This window comes from Miniopterus schreibersii (genome assembly GCF_964146895.1).
Source record: "Miniopterus schreibersii genome assembly, chromosome: 6".
Taxonomy (NCBI): Eukaryota; Metazoa; Chordata; class Mammalia; order Chiroptera; family Miniopteridae; genus Miniopterus; species Miniopterus schreibersii.
This window is the reverse complement of record NC_138107.1, coordinates 74,527,821-74,544,336: the sequence shown is the minus strand read 5'-3', so window position 1 is coordinate 74,544,336 and position 16,516 is coordinate 74,527,821. Positions and strand designations below refer to the sequence as shown.

The following is a 16,516-nucleotide window of genomic DNA, read 5'->3' as shown; positions in this document are numbered from 1 at the left end:
GAACTTTTTAGGTAAAATATCTCCACATAGAAGCAGTTTGTGGAGGAAAGGAAGTGTGCATTTTAACTTAAGTGCATGGAATACAGGTAAAAATTTTATAAATTTCAGCCCTTTTCCAAATGGCTGTCATGATTTAGCTGGAGCTTCCTATCCCACCCAGTATACTCCAGAGATGCGCTGTAGGGAGAGGGATGGTAGAAAACAGGAACATCACCAGGTGACAGTGACAGTGACAGCCACAGACAGTTTACACTGAGGTTCATTTCCTCCACATCAGCAAGGTGCCTTTCTTTCCATTCACCATCAGCCTTTGAAAGATGCCTGGCATGCTGGTGCTGGAAGGGAGCCCCCAGGTCCTCTGATTACTAAACCCCATTTTCATTTTGCAGGTTTGTAAACCAAGGCCCATAGAAGCAAGGGGATTAGTTTATAGCTACTGTGCAGTTTGTAGGTGACCCTGCCAGGACTGGAAATCAGGTTTCTAGCCTCAGTGCATAGTGGCCTGCTGTGATCTCAGACCCTGAGGGCCCCTCCTTTTGAAGCCTCTTTCTTCAGCCACCCTCAGCTTTCAGAAGGGTCATAGGGACAGGGCTCTCTCTGGGAAGCTAAAGGCCCAAGGCAGATTTGGTTTCTTCAGCCAGTTAATTTAGGGAGTGCAGAACAGCTCCTGGATGCCTAAAGGCAGCTTTACAGTTGCTTAAGAAATCTCTTCCATCCTGGCTGGTGTGGCTCAGTTGGTTGGGCGTCCATCTGTCCCATGCACTGATGGGTTGCCGGTTCAATTCCTGGTCAGGGCACATGCCCGAGTTGTGGGCTCGATCCCCGATTGGGGGCGTGTGTTAGGGAGGCCGCCGATCAATGTTTTGCTCTTGCATAGATGTCTCTCTCTTTCTCCCTCTCCTTTCCTCTCGCTCTAAAAATCAATAAAAAAATAACAAAAGAGAAATCTCTTCACTCATTCCCGATTTCATTAAAATTCAACTAAGTTTAAGAGAAATAAAGGAAGCTTCATCATTAGACGTCATGTCTGACCTTAATATCTGTAACCATGTTTTGTCTTAATGGCATTTAGTGCTTATTATTAGGGTTATAATAGGTCATCAGTACCTTCATGGATTAAAAAAAAAAGCCATTGGTTACAGAAGGGACAAGTAAAAAACATAAGGATTTAAAAATATTAAGTACACCCATGGCTTAGCTCTTACAGCTGAGTGTACTCTTCCTCGTTCATTACTTGCATTCTTTCTGAAGAATCCTTCAGTAAAATTGATTTGTAAAAGGAAAAGGTGAAATATCACTGGTTAAGGAAAGAGTCTTATTTTTTGCAAGTAAGAAACATTAAATTACTTATATTCATTCATATAGAATTTTAAGTTATTTTCTAGTTTAAACCAAGATAGGCCTACAGTTGGGTGTATGTGTGTGTGGGGGGGGGGGGTGTGGAAATACAGTGTTTTATCTTCCCTAAACCGTAGCAGCATTGACACCTTGTTCTGTGGTTATGAACTGTTCCAGAAGATGCGATGGGAGACCAGAATGCTGATTCCAGCGCCGCCAGTAGCCGGTGGGATGTTGGAAAGTCATACCCCATTTTGTACTTTGCTTCTCTTCTGGAAAACAGTTTATGATCCTTAAGTTCCGTCTAAGCTCTAAAATTCTGATTAGCCTCTGGGTTCTTAACTGCTGTGTGTGAAGTTTATTGACACAGAAATATAATTTACTGCTGAGCACAAATCCTGACACGTTGGGTTGTCTAAAATCTAAGTTCGTGTTGACATAAAATTTTTCTCAGCAGCTCGTACAAGTGAGGTGCTGGGCTGGATATCGTAGGTGCGTCAAGATGAATGATGTTGCTGCTTTCTGCCAGAAGCTTAAAGCTAGCAGGGGAGATAAGATAGATGTATGAGTCACTCATGTAGAGGCTGATGATGGTAGCATCATTGAGACTCACCTTTGTCCCTGGGTGTTGTCTTTAAAACATAAACCTGATCATGCCTCATCACTGACAGAATAAAACCTAACTTCCCCGGAATCTGACAACCTTTATGATCTGACCCCTGTTAGTCTGCTTCATCTGCCGTATCACCCTTTCTCCTCCCCCATGCTTCTCTACCCCTCCACCCAAGTTCTTTACCTTGTGCCTTCACATGTAAAGATAAGGTCCAACTGGAATGCTGGTGTCCTCGATTTCTGTCCTCTGCGTGTTCCAGTCCATTCCTTCTCTCTCTGAACCACTGCCTCTCACACCTGGCCAACTCCTGTCCCTCCTTTGAGAATCTTGTGGGTGCCCGGGTCCCCATAGAGCTTTCCTGGACTCCCCAGGGAAGACCCTGGCATGCCTTCTACACTTTTCCACACATTCCCACTGAACCTTATACCCCTCCATTAAACTGCATACTAAGCTACATAATTGGGTTTACACGTTTATCTCCCCACCTGATAGTAAGGCCCTTGAGAGCGGGATCTTTGCTTGTCATTTGTGTGACCCCAGCACACCGCCCAGCTCATGGTTCTATAAATACTGTTGGGTTTGTGCAGGTCCTGGAAAGGTCATCTAGAACTCGGGAGAGAGATGGGAGCCGAAGCCACAGAACAACTGGTGAAAACATGGGAGTGAGATTAAGGATGGAGAGAGCTCAGGGTTAGTCTGGCAGGCTTTATTTTAGGGTAAAGAAGTTGGTAAAAGTAGTTGGGAAAGAAGAGAGGAAATCAGGACAGGGCAGTCCTCACGGTCCTCACGGATGGGGAGAGAGTCTGAAGAAAGGCTACTGAGTTGATGGTTAGGTAGCCGTTAGTGCCCTTCAAGAGAGCAGTTTCAAGGAAGTCTTTGGAGTGAAGAAGCCGGATTCCATGAGATAATAATTACTTTTATAAGCAGAGAAATAATACAAATAATTTTAAAGAAATAAAGTAAAAGCTGCCAAAGCAAAGAGAAACAGGATAGTATTTTGAGGTGGTGGCAGGATAGAGGTAATATTATTGCTTCTTTTCAAAACCAGAGCCAATTAAAGCACAGTTGTAGTCAAAAGGAGCTATGGAGAGGAAAAGAGTTCAGAGACTAAGAGGGAATGGGAGGGAGGATGTTCCCTGAGGAGGCGGTAGGCAGCGGCCTCAGAGGCAGGCGGAGGGCAGCTTTCACCCTCTGCCTCTAAGCTGAGAGAATCGGAGAGAGCACTTTTCGACATGGAGCAAAACAATGTTGAGGTTGTTCATTAGGTCATATTGGAGGCTTGGTGGAAACAGGGACCCCATATGTTGCTAGTTCTTTGGCGAGAAGGATGACTTCACTTGGTGCTCTTTTGTTCAGTACTTGTGAATTTAATTAGGTTGAATTTTCAAAGACAGATGATGTTATCTAAGACTTTTAAAAAGAAATACAGGTATTTCTTTTGGAATTTTATATCCTTAGAGAAAGTTGCCCAACCTGATGAAACAATGGATTAAATTCTCTGTTGAGAAAAGAGAAGAGCAAAGACAAAAATTAGGAATCGACAGATTTGGACATGCTGTACAAAAAGGGGCAGTTTACCTTCTCATGTTGGGTTTGATGGCTCACCCAATTTTTTGCGATTCTAACTATGATCATGGTAACCCTGAAAGAGCAGTTAATAACCTGTGAGAGGAAGTCAGAAGCGAGAGCAAAGGGAAGATGAACACTCATTGCTTTTACAGGAGGTAAAGAGGCAAGTCCTTTTTTTAATGGTAAGCAACACACAAAAGATAGACTAGCAGAGACAGTCATTTAAATGATCCAGGTCTTAACAAAGCACGATGGATTGTTTAAACAAAAGGCTTTTTGTTTTGTTTTTGTGTCTGTAGCCAGTCTGCTGTTTCAGCAATTCTATTTTAATTCCTGATAAAGTGCGTAACTTGAGTGGCCTCTATATTTCGCTCAGGGCAGCATAAAAATGCTACATTGTGGGTAAGGTTTGTTATCATTCACTGTACAACTGAAGTCTCTAGTGTTGGTTTAGAATCTCTGCAGGCTATTTGATATTGAGTAACCTTGGTGATGCTCCGCTCCTGCCAGTGATAGGGCTTTTTCATTCTAAAGTGAAATGATATCACCTCCAATTTGGCTGCGCTCTGGTGGTGCTCAACCAGAACTGGCAGATCTGTAGTTCTCTCGCATTTGTCCTGGGCATCAGACAGCTTTTACCTTAATTCAATCAGATTTAGTGCTTCAAGTCTCCTTAAATTAATTTGTGTATGTGAAGAGAAGAAATGTTAAATTTAGTTTTCTGCAATGGCAAATAACCTTTTAAGAGACAGTTTTATCCAGCCCCTTAAGTTTTAATTTTTAATATTTAATTTTGCGGGAGGTGTTCATTCCACTCCAATAGGAATTAACCATAAAGGGAGACTGTTAATCAAAATGACCTTTTTGGGTTTTTTTGACTCTTCTACATAAAATGAGATTGCCTTACAGTGTTTCCTATCAATGTCACTGGTTCCCGGCTATGGAGGGAAAAGGAACTCTTTCCAGTGTACTAATACATTAGTCAGCAAATTCATTTCCTGTTTGTTGAGCTGATGACACAATGTGTATTTTTTCCCTCTGTAATATTCCACCTTGCCCATCCTGATCACTTTATTTTGCCAAACACACTATGTTAAGTGAATGAGAAGTCATTTGGAATTGCGCTAAAGTGACTTTGAGGCATATGAATTTGGCAGTCTCCTTATATTTTTTCCTCTCTTGGCAAAGAAACCCATTTATTGCTAAGGTGGCACTCCATCACCAGCTCCTCTTTCCTACCTCACTCCTTCCCACAACTTTTCTGGGAGGTTTCTCTGTAAAGGAAACTTTCCTGTAACATCTGTTCTATCTGAACAGAAATCTTTTGGGAGTTGCCCATGATGCAGTTAGTTGTTCGATGCTGGGTTTGGTCAGTTTCCCTAAAGTTCCACCAGGACTAAATTTCCTTGGCTAGATGACCCTGGTAGAGACTAGACATTATCTCCCTGTTTCATCCACCTGCTCTTCCCTCATCTTATTTCTTGAACAGATATGATTGGGGCCCCTTTCCCACTGTATTCTGTGTTGATGCTGGGCCAACCCATGCTCCCCAATTGTGCTTAATAAACACTGATGGCATGGCTGCTATAATCTGGAGAACCACTGCTCCGTAAATTGTCACGTGAACTTCTTTATCCGTCAGCTAATTTGTAAGCACCTTGAAAGTTGGAATATATCCCTTATGCCCCACTAGCTCAATGCAGTCTAGGTTTGGAACACACAGCTATTGACTTTCAGAGTCTGAGCACCTGACTGCTGTCATTCACTACCTGGCTGTTGTTAGCAGGGGTCTTGAGCAAATTGAGGGTCATTCCCTTCAGGGGGACTCCCTTTTCCTTGACACTTGGGTGATAGTTGGCCCTGATTGATCCTCTCTTTCTTACCCACAGTTACACAAATGATACTCTAGCAGCTGGAACATTTTGTCTTACATGCACCATTAAGAGAAGAGTTATTTACTTCCAGAGCTTTTAGAGAGACTGGGGCTTACTCATTAAAGCCATATATTCTCTCCTTTCCCTTTTATGTTTTATGGTGCTTCAGATGCTACGTATTGAAGTGAGGATTGATAAAGAAATGCTTTTATGGACTCAAATATGCACTTATTGGAAGATAAATTTGAATTTAATACTCCATATATAATAGCATCCTTTTATGTCATGGTAGGTATTCCTATATAACTACATATAGAACTCTTACCCTAAAGGGGCGAGGGGAGAAAGAATGAATCATTATTGCTAATACTAAACCAAAAGGGCATATTTATGTGGAATCTATCCTTTAAAATTGCTATCAAATTATCTAGGGAAATATCCATTGAAAAGATCTATATTAAATCCATGGTGTCTTTCAGATTTAACATAGCTTTTCAACTCACTTGATATGCTACAAATAACTGAGTAACTTAAACATTTGACTATTTATAGTTTCTTAATTATGTTCTAATTTGTTGATTCTTAAAGACAATTTAAATATATTGACATTCAGCTGTTTTGAAGAATTTAGGGAAGATACAGGTATAATTTTGGAAAATTCAATATGTGTGACAAGCAAGGCAGAATCTTAACTATAGTATCAGTATGGTTTCTCTTTCTCTTCCAGTATTGCCAAACCCAATAAACTAATGAACTAGAAGGTAAATCCCTTTTATTTTAAAATGCATTTTGGTTTGATTTTGTTAAGAAAATAAATTCTCTAATGTTTACAAAGCATAGCATTTGAGTGCAGTAAATTTTTCCTGTGTGCTTACTTGAAAGCTTAAACTAGATCCTTTAGCTAAGTAGTAGCTGATTTAGCTGTTGAACTGGAATTGCTTTTCTTCTAAACATGTATGATTGTAGTCTTGTGTACTCTTAGTCTTCTGCTCCTGGGAAAAGACATGCCATAGAACTGGTCTTTAACTGTTCTTGATAACCTGATGGATAAATAACTGGGATAGAAGTTTGGAAACCTGAATCTACCAGAAATTTGACACCTGGGTTTCATAATCCGTAAGACAAGCCTAGAGCATCATGGAAAGAAACTTCGACAGGAATGGGGCATCAAGAGATGCCCATTTGCTACTGAAAAACTGTGCGACTCTGGACAAGAAACATGTCCTTCAGCCTCAGGGGCTAATCTCTAAGGTCTCAAGAAAAGTTACCTTTTGTAGTGGGGAAAGGTGCTCTCAGCAGACATGACAGTAGCTACTGTATATTAATCATGTGCACTTTGATAGAAGGCTCCCTATGAATGAGCTGCTCTTTTAAGCACTTTACATAAATTATTGTCTCTTCACAGTGACCCTAAGGGATGGTGATTATAATTATCCACATTTTACATAAGAAAACCTTGAGACACAAAAAGAAACTTGCTCCAAGTGGTGGAGCCAACATTAGAATCCAGGCATTTTGGCCCCAAAGCTGGTGCTCTTTCCTGAGAGTAAATTGCAGACAATTATAGTGCTTAGGATGAAAAGCTACCCTCCTCCATATCTCTCTGTACCACACTTACCACTGTCTCTAATAACACTGGCCTTTATCTGGCAAATCATTACACTCAGTTTGGGGTTTTAGTGCCCTTGAACTCTTTCCTAGAAAGAAAAGATGTTAAACCAGTTCCATTATAATTTTTTCCCTACCCTTACATTTTCATAAGAAAATATATCAGTACAAAGTGAAATAAATAAGTAAATGTTCAGTTTAAAGAATATTAGTATTTAAGGTCTATTGAAATTAAGGTTAGAAAAGGACTCACTTCTTCCTCAATGGCAAAGCATGTCTGGAGTTGAAATAATACGTATCTCGTAGGTGTAATGAAAATGTTAGACTCAGCATTTTGATGTGCAAAATAAAATCCTTTGACCCCTTCTGGAAATTACTTTATAAATTCTCGAATTGATACTAATATATATAATAAAATATAATGTATATTACCATCACAGGTTCCCAGACACTTACAGATAATGGCAGTACAGGTTCCACAGGCTCACAGGGCCTCCACCATGCTTGCAGGGTGTCCATTTTCTCTTCTCCTAAGGACATTAGTCATATTGAATCAGGGCCCATCCTAATGACCTCACTTTAACAGGATTACATCTGGAAAGACCCTATTTCTGAACAAGCTCACATTCACAGATACCAGGGGTTAGGGCTTTTGGGGGAACACAGTTCAACTCCTAACACGTACTTTCAGATCAAAGAACCTCTGTATTGTCCTTGCTTTAATAGTTATGCTACATTAAATACATTTACCAAGCACCTGGCTGACACCCTTCCTATGTAAAATGTCCATAAGTAGGAGGCTTCGGGTTTTGTAAAAGTAAGTACTGACTTTATAAATTCTGAAGTTAGATCAATTAAAATATTTTAGCTCTGTTTTGGATTGAGAGCAGTTAGAAATAAATATTCAGGCCATTGACAGTAAGAGAATCCCAGTATGATGTATTCATTGTACATCCATAGGGAAAAATACAGCCTCATGATGTTTTGATAAAGATGGAACCCACAGCTTTGTAAAATGATAGAATCTTAAAGAATTGTGCAGCCAAGCAAATCTTGTTATGGACTTGCTTACTGGCTTTTAAAAGTGGGAGAGTTTGAAGTAGCTATGGTTTCTGTGGTGGACTCCGCCAGCAGTGGCCGTTGTCTGAGCACCTGCCACGCGAGGGCTCTGTGCAAAGTTCTGGCTTAGCTGCACCTAGTCTGCCCTTGGAGAGCAGTGCACTCGGACGTGTTTGCTAACTGATTCTCACGGCAGCCTCCCCGGCGGAGTAACTTCCCAGCTGTACAGAGGAGGAATCTGAGTTTCCCAAAGGTTAAAATGCTGTCCCTGAGGTCACATAGGCGTAAGCGGTTCCAGGTCTGTCTGGATTCCAGACATTCAGCAGCTCCTCAGTGTAGTGTCTCGCCCACGGTCAGCCTCCTGAAACACAGAGGGTAGCTTGTTGCTGTTGCAGATTTCACATCAGAGGGCTCTCAGCCTCATTCAAGGGTTGGAAATAAACATTAAATAAGTGTTGGGAGAATACTAACAGAAATCTGGGAAGTCTTAGATTCAGTACTGTCCCTCTGTTCGGAAGAGTTACTAGAGCTGTTTTTGGATATTCTCATTTTCTCCCTTTCTTATGAGATAGGATTGTCCTTTCTTGTCCCCTGTGAGGTTATGTATGGCCATGTGGCTTGTTTTGTCTAAAGAAATAGTAGTGGAAGTGACCCTTAGGTCCTCTGGCAGAAGTTCCAAGAGCCGGTGTGAAATGCACCTCGTTCTTGCGATTGTCCCGGCACAAGTGGAGGGGGACTGTCCCTCTGCCTGTTCCCCGGTCCCTGAGTGACTGTGGTGAGCAGAGCCTCTGCTAGCTCAGCCTGGACAAGGAGAGGAGGGAGATGTGCGGCATGGAACCTTCTGGTTGTGTTAAGCCACTGAGATTTCGGGATCTTTGTAATGGCTGCATATTCCAACTCATTGTGGCTGATTCGACAAATTAAAGGACAAAACATACAAAGTGGAAATTCACCAAGGATTTCCAATAGAGAAAATTATTTTAAAAATAACTCCTTAAAGCTTCTTGTAGGAGACTCCCTTAACATGTCTAAAATATTAAAATGGGAAGCCTAACGAATAGCTTTGCTGCCTGAAGGTTTGAGGCCAAAGCCGTATTAATTAAACTCACGAGATGGTTAGATAACCATCTAGTTCTATGACATTATTTTTCCCTTCTATATTGAAAACGTTGGTCTACCAAGAAATGTTTGTTCATTGTTCTTGCGCTAAAGCAAATAGTTTGACAGGCAAGGAGTAGGAAATGGGTGGCTGGGAAACCAGAGGACACAACGAACAGTGACACCTTTATCCGGGCAGCACTGTGAGAACAATGACGGGCTTTACTCTTAATTTCTGTTGCAAGAGGAGCATGCGTTAAAGACGGGTCTTCTGTTACACTTAGTATCTGGTTTCTGGCCTGGAGTTGCTGGCATAACCGGGCTTTAAATTCTCCTTTGCCTTGCACTTACTCAGCGCGGTGTTTGAGAAGTCTTTGTTTACTCCTGACGGCTTGCACTTATTTATACCTCACTCCACAGACAATAAACTCAGTTTTTAATGAGTAAAGCCATGGTTTTAGAAACCTAGAGCTGTTGCAACTTGACCAGAGACATTTTCCGACATTTCCCTATGAGTTGGAATAAGATAAATGACAATGGATATAGAGGAGTTTGCTAGATTTCAGAAAATCTGTAAGTCAGAAAACTGGTCATCTGCCATAAATGTGTACTGCCTAGTTGAATCTTAGACCTGGCATCTTCTTTCATTTGATATACTATGGTTTGTTATATTACTATTTAAACATTTCTCTGACATAAACTTCATTGAGGAAAAAGGAGGCATTGTCTTTTGAACTAGGGTCAAACAGTGACGCACCATTTATTATTAGAAGTACTAATAATTGTAAGACTACTATGCTTTTAACATATGAATAATTCCAATATTTTGGTCTTTTAAGATTTAACACGAATCAAGTCATTTTTGTTATTTTAGTATTCCTGTTGAGAATATTGGAGCTAGTATCAGCTTTAGAGATGATCTAGTTCGGGGCCCTCATTTCCTTGGAGAGGAATCTTTTTCAAACATTATCTGACATGACATCCAATACGCAATGCAGATTCTTAAAATTACAAAGTTTTATAACTCCAAACATACTTATGATAGGGGCGTTTAGTGAGAGGGAAAATACTATTTTGGACAACAGAAAGACTTCATTTAAAAGGGCCTTAGCCTTCACTTTGTATTTTGTTGCATTTGGCAAGTACTTGAAAATACTGAATTACATGGTAAGTAGCTGCAAGTGGTAACGGTTTTTATGAGTGTGTTTTACAAGGTTCACTCTGAATTCTTAGGAGACTCCAGGTTTATAGGACCACAGAAAAGTTAATTTAGTAGCACAAGTTAATGAAATGTAAAACTATCGAGCTTGAGTGTTACTATTTAAAAAATCTAGCTTTGAGGTAATTAAAGAAAATCAAATAAAAAATTTACAGAATCCCAAAACTGCATAGAACAGCATTTGAAAACTAATTATGCTGTATGTAACAATATCTCTGTAGAGTGACAGTATAGATTCTGGTTGTACGATTTATTTTTTTAGAGAAATTGTCAAATGTTGGAGAAAATGTGAAAATCTCTCTTACTGAAAAGGGTTGAGTTATCATGAGTAAATACTCATTAAAAAATAAGTTGTGTTCTGGAAGTTTCAGAAATTTAAAAAAAAATTTCTATTTGCCCAGCTGGGCATGGCTCAGCGGTTGAGCATCGACCTACGATCCGCGAGATGGTGGTTCAGTTCCCGGTTGGGGCACATGCCCGGGTTGCGGGCTGGATCCGCAGTCGGGGGGCGTGCAGGAGGCAGCAGGCAGCCAATCAGTGATGGCTCTCTCATCACTGATGTTTCTCTCTCTCTCCCCCTCTCCCTTCCTCTCTCTGAAATCAATAAAGATATATATATAAAGAAATAACAGATGTCTTTAAAAAGAAAATTTCTATTTTCCACAATATTAAGAGTGGTTGCCAGCCCAGCCTACGAATTATGTATCCCTTCAGTGACTGAAGTCATAACATTTAGCTGTCTGTGATTATGTACGCACTTTTAACTTAGCTTGGCATTCCGTTTATTATTGTTTGTCCTCTGAGGATATGTTTCTTGACTTTAGAGAGAGGAAGGGAGAGGGAGGAGAGAGAGAGAGAGACATCGATGTGAGAGAAACATCATTCGGTTGCCTCCCATATGCACCCTGGCAGGGGATCGAACCTGCAACCTTTTGGTTACCCACCAACCGAGCAGCCTGGCCGGGGCTCGCTTGACACTCTAAAAGATCCTCATGGCTCTTTCCATGGGATTTTTAAAAATCTGATGTGCAGCGTTGGATTGGAAACTTTCCACTCCCATTGTGTGGTAGCAAAGGAGAGTAGTGAGGTTTTTTTGTTCCCTGGTTGGAGAATTTTTATCTGTGCATGAAAGCAAGTAATGTCTCCTCTTTAAAGAAGAATCCTGGATCCTGGTGTTAGAAAGGAATTCTGAAGATGCCCTACTTTATGTGCCTTTACTTGCATGCTTCTGTAAAGCTGTGCAAAGAGGAAATTTCCAGAAGCAAACACGTTTTGCACTCCTTTAGCAAGCTGGTGTTTAAAGGAACCCTGGGGCAAATACTTTTGCAAGGCAAATGCTCCTCTAAGGTGGCATCTGGGTAATGGGAAAGCTCCTGGGGCTTTAAAAAGCCTTTGGAACTGCCGCACTCCCCCCACTGATGAGAGTAATCAGTGCAACCGGTTGTCCTTGAAGACAATGCCCAGTTGCCAAAGCAGCCAGTGGCCCCAGTCCCCCTGTGATCTGGGGCATCATACCTCCTAGTTACCAGCCACTCGGTGCCAGGCATTCCTCTGTGGACTGGCAGGCATCTCAGACTGCCACCAGCTTCATATTAAATTCCACGCAGTGATTATAGGCTATATGGCTCCAAAGTTAAATTGAGAACTAAAAACAAAAGCATTCTCACCAGTGATTTCTCATGCCACTTCCGACGGACGAGTCCAGGAAACAAGGATAGCATGAGGATGGCTTGTGGTTTTCGATGTGGAATTATATAGGCAATTGTTATGTGTCAAAAATTATAGTCCATAAGACCCTGCGTTCAAATTCTGAATCCACTGCTTGCATAACACTGCGGAGGGACTCATTTAATTACTGAGGCTTGACGCGGGGGGTTGTTGTAAGGCTGATGGCCGTCCCTGTAAAGACCATGAACGTGCCATGTAGTGCGTAGTAGGCTCTTTACTAATCCGTAGTCATTTTTGTCATTTCATTGTTAATACTATTAATATTTTGAAGTCTTATTATGCCTAGGGAAATGTTACCAGAAAAGGTAAATAAAGAGGAGTAATGAAATTCTGGTTTCTAACGCCCCTTTTCCACCCCCGTCCTGTCCCCTCTGCAGATTGTGACAAACTGCGGCGGGATGGCTCCCGGAGCTCCCAGTACTACTCCCAGGGCCCCACCTTCGCCAGCTCTGGTCCACCCAGCGACGAGTATCAAGGTGAAGATGAAGAAGCAGATCAGAAGGTAAGGCTTCCAAAGTCAACCTGGGACCCTGGATTGGACCCCAAGTTAATTTCTTAGTTTTGACAAGTGTCCCATGGCTACAAAACACGCCAGCATTAGAGGGGACCAGGTGAAGGGTACACAAGGAATTCTCAGTGCTATCTCTCTAAGTTTTCTCTAAGCCTAAAATTAGTCTCAAAAAAAAAAAAAAAAAAAAGTTCCTGATCCAAAGAAGTTATTCAAGGAGCATAATAAGTATATTTGTGCATTTCGAATATTCTCTTTTGGGTAAAACAAACAAAAGTCTTATTTCTCTTTTTGGGTTTGTTGTGTTTTTTTTGTCATGTGACCAAGAACTTAAGTACAAGAGCCAAAAGCCACTGTTTCACAAGCAGGCGGTGTTTTTACGTAGATCCCGCAGAGGCCGTGGCTTTGCTTAGTATCACAGCGCTGGTCAGTCACTTCCGTGGTGCTGTTTCGTCCGCACTCCTTTTTCTCACGCCATCTCTTGTGATAAGTGCAAACTACTCAACACAGATATATTTTCTCAGCACTAAATGCACATGAAAGAATAACAATGTATGGCGATTTTTAACTTACATAGTTTTATTTTTCATTTTATTAAGCAATGTTGACTGACACAGATTACTTAAACAAATGAGGTTTGATGAACAGGGTTTGGTTTAGAAACCATTTTAAATTAACCTAAGAAATTTCAGTGGAATTAGGTCAATACATCACTGTCTCATTGTTTGAAGAACATTATTCAGAATTTATTATCCTTCCTCAAATAACTAACATCAGAGGAAAAAGTAGGTAATAGTTGTTTAAAAATAGGAAATTACTACCTTAAACTTTTGTTCTTCTAATGAAGATTGGACCCAGGTTTTTATTACAGAATGTTTTTCCTTTTTCTTTACAGGTGTTTTTACACATTAGGTTAGTCCTTTGAAACTCTAAAGTATACATAGAAAGTCTCTTACTGTAATAGGAAAAGCAGCTATTTCAAAGCTGATCTGGTTTTTAATTTTAAAAACCTATTTTTAGGAAAAATTAAAATCAGAAGACAAACTATATCATGGGAATTTTGTTTTGATCTAAAAATTTTTTCAGCTTTATTGAAGTATAATTGACAAATAAAATTGTGCATAGTGCAATGATTTGACATATGTATACTTTGTGAGAGGATCATCACACTTGGGTTAATTAACACATCCCATCACCTCACATAGTTACCGTGTATGTGTAAGATGAGCGCTTAAGGTCTATTCTCTTAGCAAATTTCAAGTACACAGCACAATGTTATTAACTGTAGTCAGTCACCTGCTGTACGTTAGATCCCAAGGAGCTTATTCATCGTAAACTGAAGGCTTGCACCCTTTGATCAGCCTTTTACTGGTGCTCAGGGTAGGAGGAGCATCCAGTTTATAGTGGGACCCAGAGAAACAGAGATGGTTCCTGGGTGCAGCGTTGTGAGTATCCAGAAGGACAGATCGGCATTACCAAGACCATATTCTAAGATCTTCTGGAAAATGGAAAGGTAGTTTCTAAATTCTCACATTTGAGGGAAGTTCAGTCTCTGTGAACGAGTTTCTACTTTTATGTGTGTCGCCACGGACCCCTCCAAGCAGCCCTCACCTAAATGTGTGAGAGAGTGTGGACAAGTCATTTCCCCTTAGAAAACAGGGCTCCTGTCATGTTGAAAATGAGTCAGATAATGATCATATGTACACACACACACGAAAGTCATCCTTTATGACATAATGTAAAATAAAATGACATGACATGTCCCAGTAAGCTTAAGAAGTACCTCAGTGTATCGCTTCTCTGCCTGGTGGCTAAGACCAAGCATAGATACCTGTTCTTATCAGTTTAACATCTGATACGTCTTCTCTCCAAGGACAACATATTAAATGGATTTTTGGAGCAGGGAGATGGAATAGGAGCTTGCTCAGTCCACGTGTAACAATCGACCTGGTATTGCACTTCTTCTGGGAATGGTGCACCTCCTCCAGGGCAAAAAAAAAAGGACCTCAGTGTGATTTGGTAGCACTGGGCCCGATACAGTGGGAAACACAAGATGATTACAGGACCTTAGACAGATCTCTTGGGGCCACCTGTTCCTTCTGTAAAATGGAGTCACAGGGTAGTGTGGGGTAGCAGGGAGGAGGGTTTCCTGAGCTCCCCACAACCTCCTCTGAGTTACAGTTTCTACCACACTGGCTGGACTCATGGCCTTCCTGTATTTGGGTCCTCACAAAAGCACTTAGCTGCTTCCTTATGGATCCTTGGTTGAAAGTGTTTTGAAATCCTTGGAATATATTGTTGTTAGTGATATTTAAGGGGAACTTTTTTCTTAACTATATAGGACCAAGTTGAATTACATTCAAAAATTTCTAAATCATTAGATATGAATGTTTTCTCAAAATAGCTTCTGCTATGAAATTTGTTTCAGAATAAAATAAATACCAAATCATATAATGTATTAATTATAAAGATTATATATTAATTAAAAATCAACTAACAAGTTATACTATCATATTAACTCGTATTTAAAAATAACTTCCTTCTCTCTCTCCCTTCTCTGGCCCTCATCTCTGTTACATCGCATCATTCAATGTTGTGTTAACTTACACACTTTCTTGGTTCCATGGAGCATCAAAAAACCCACTTTCCATCCCACGGCTGCATATCTAATTAGATGGTCTTGAGCACGTTCTCCATGTATGTTTTTTGTTTATTCGTAATTATTGGATTAATTACAGTGCTCTCTATCAAAGAATGTGCTTTTTTTTCCTTCTTAACAATAGGCCCGGCCGGGCATGGCCCAGCGGTTGAGCATTGACCTAGGATCTGGGGGATCTCAGTTCGAGTCCCAGTCAGGGCACGTGCCTGGGTTGGGGGCTCAATCCCCAGTGGGGAGCGTGCAGGAAGCAGTCAGTCAATGACAACTCTCTCATCATTGATGTTTCTCTCTCTCTCTCTCTCTCCCCCTCCCTCTCCCTTCCTCTCTCTGAAATTAATGGAGATATATTTAAATACATATATATAAAGTTAGCAAGACTTAGTATTGCTTTCACTGACAGAGGTCTTGAAATTGGTATGGAGATTAACACTTGTATGTCCTGTGCTTCCTCTGCCCGTCCCTATGGGTCCCTCTCCCTAACTTGTGCTCTGGTATCTTCAGGTCAAAGTGAAGGTTCCTTCGTGTGCACCCCACACAGAGCTTAGTGCGTGATTGGCTACTTAGCTGGCCCATTCATTCAACAATCATTTACTGAACAATTACTACTCAGTAAACATTCACCCTGACTCAGAAGTTGTTATTAATCTTTGTGACCCTCGCCAACATTCACCACGTCACAGTGTTACACTCTTGCTCCCAAGCTGTGTGGCCACCAGCGGTCATCATTTAGACCCAGACATGTTCCTTTATCCCTCCTCAACATGTTCTTCAACAGAGCTACTTTAAGCACAGAATTACAATTCATTTTTAAAACAAGTATTTATTGAGCACCTCCTATATGCGCGGGACTATTCTCTGAGCTTGGAGACACTAAGAGTAAATAAGCAGTGGTGCTGCATTAGAAAGTCGCATGTGCTCTGCAGTAAAAGAAAGCAGAATAAGACAGGAGGTTACAACTTCAAATTAAAAGGGTAGGCCTGGCCCTGGCTGTTTTGGCTCAGTGGTTAGAACATCAGCCCGTCGACTGAAGGGTCCTGGGTTCGAATATGACTAAGGGCATGTACCTTGGTTGCAGGCTCGATCCCCGCCCCGGTTGAGGCTCGTATAGAAGGCAACCAATTGATGTGTCTCTCACATTGATGTCTCTCTCTCCCCCTCGCTCTCTCTTTCCCTCCTAGTATCTCTGAAAAGCAACGGAAAAAATATCCTCAAGTGAGGATAAAAAATAAAATAAAAAGAATAA

The 16,516-nt window shown here is 40.9% G+C and overlaps 1 protein-coding gene across 7 annotated transcripts in view; it reads left to right on the top strand.

The window, feature by feature from the left end:
- The window catches only part of NHSL1 (NHS like 1), a 193,570-nt gene that overhangs the window by 143,663 nt on the left and 33,391 nt on the right, over positions 1–16,516 (top strand). For all 7 annotated transcript variants that reach the window (XM_081141375.1, XM_081141373.1, XM_081141377.1 and 4 more), the window contains one exon: positions 12,484–12,608. In XM_081141375.1, coding sequence (XP_080997501.1) covers positions 12,484–12,608 — 125 coding nt within the window. The remainder of the gene's footprint in view (positions 1–12,483; positions 12,609–16,516) is intronic.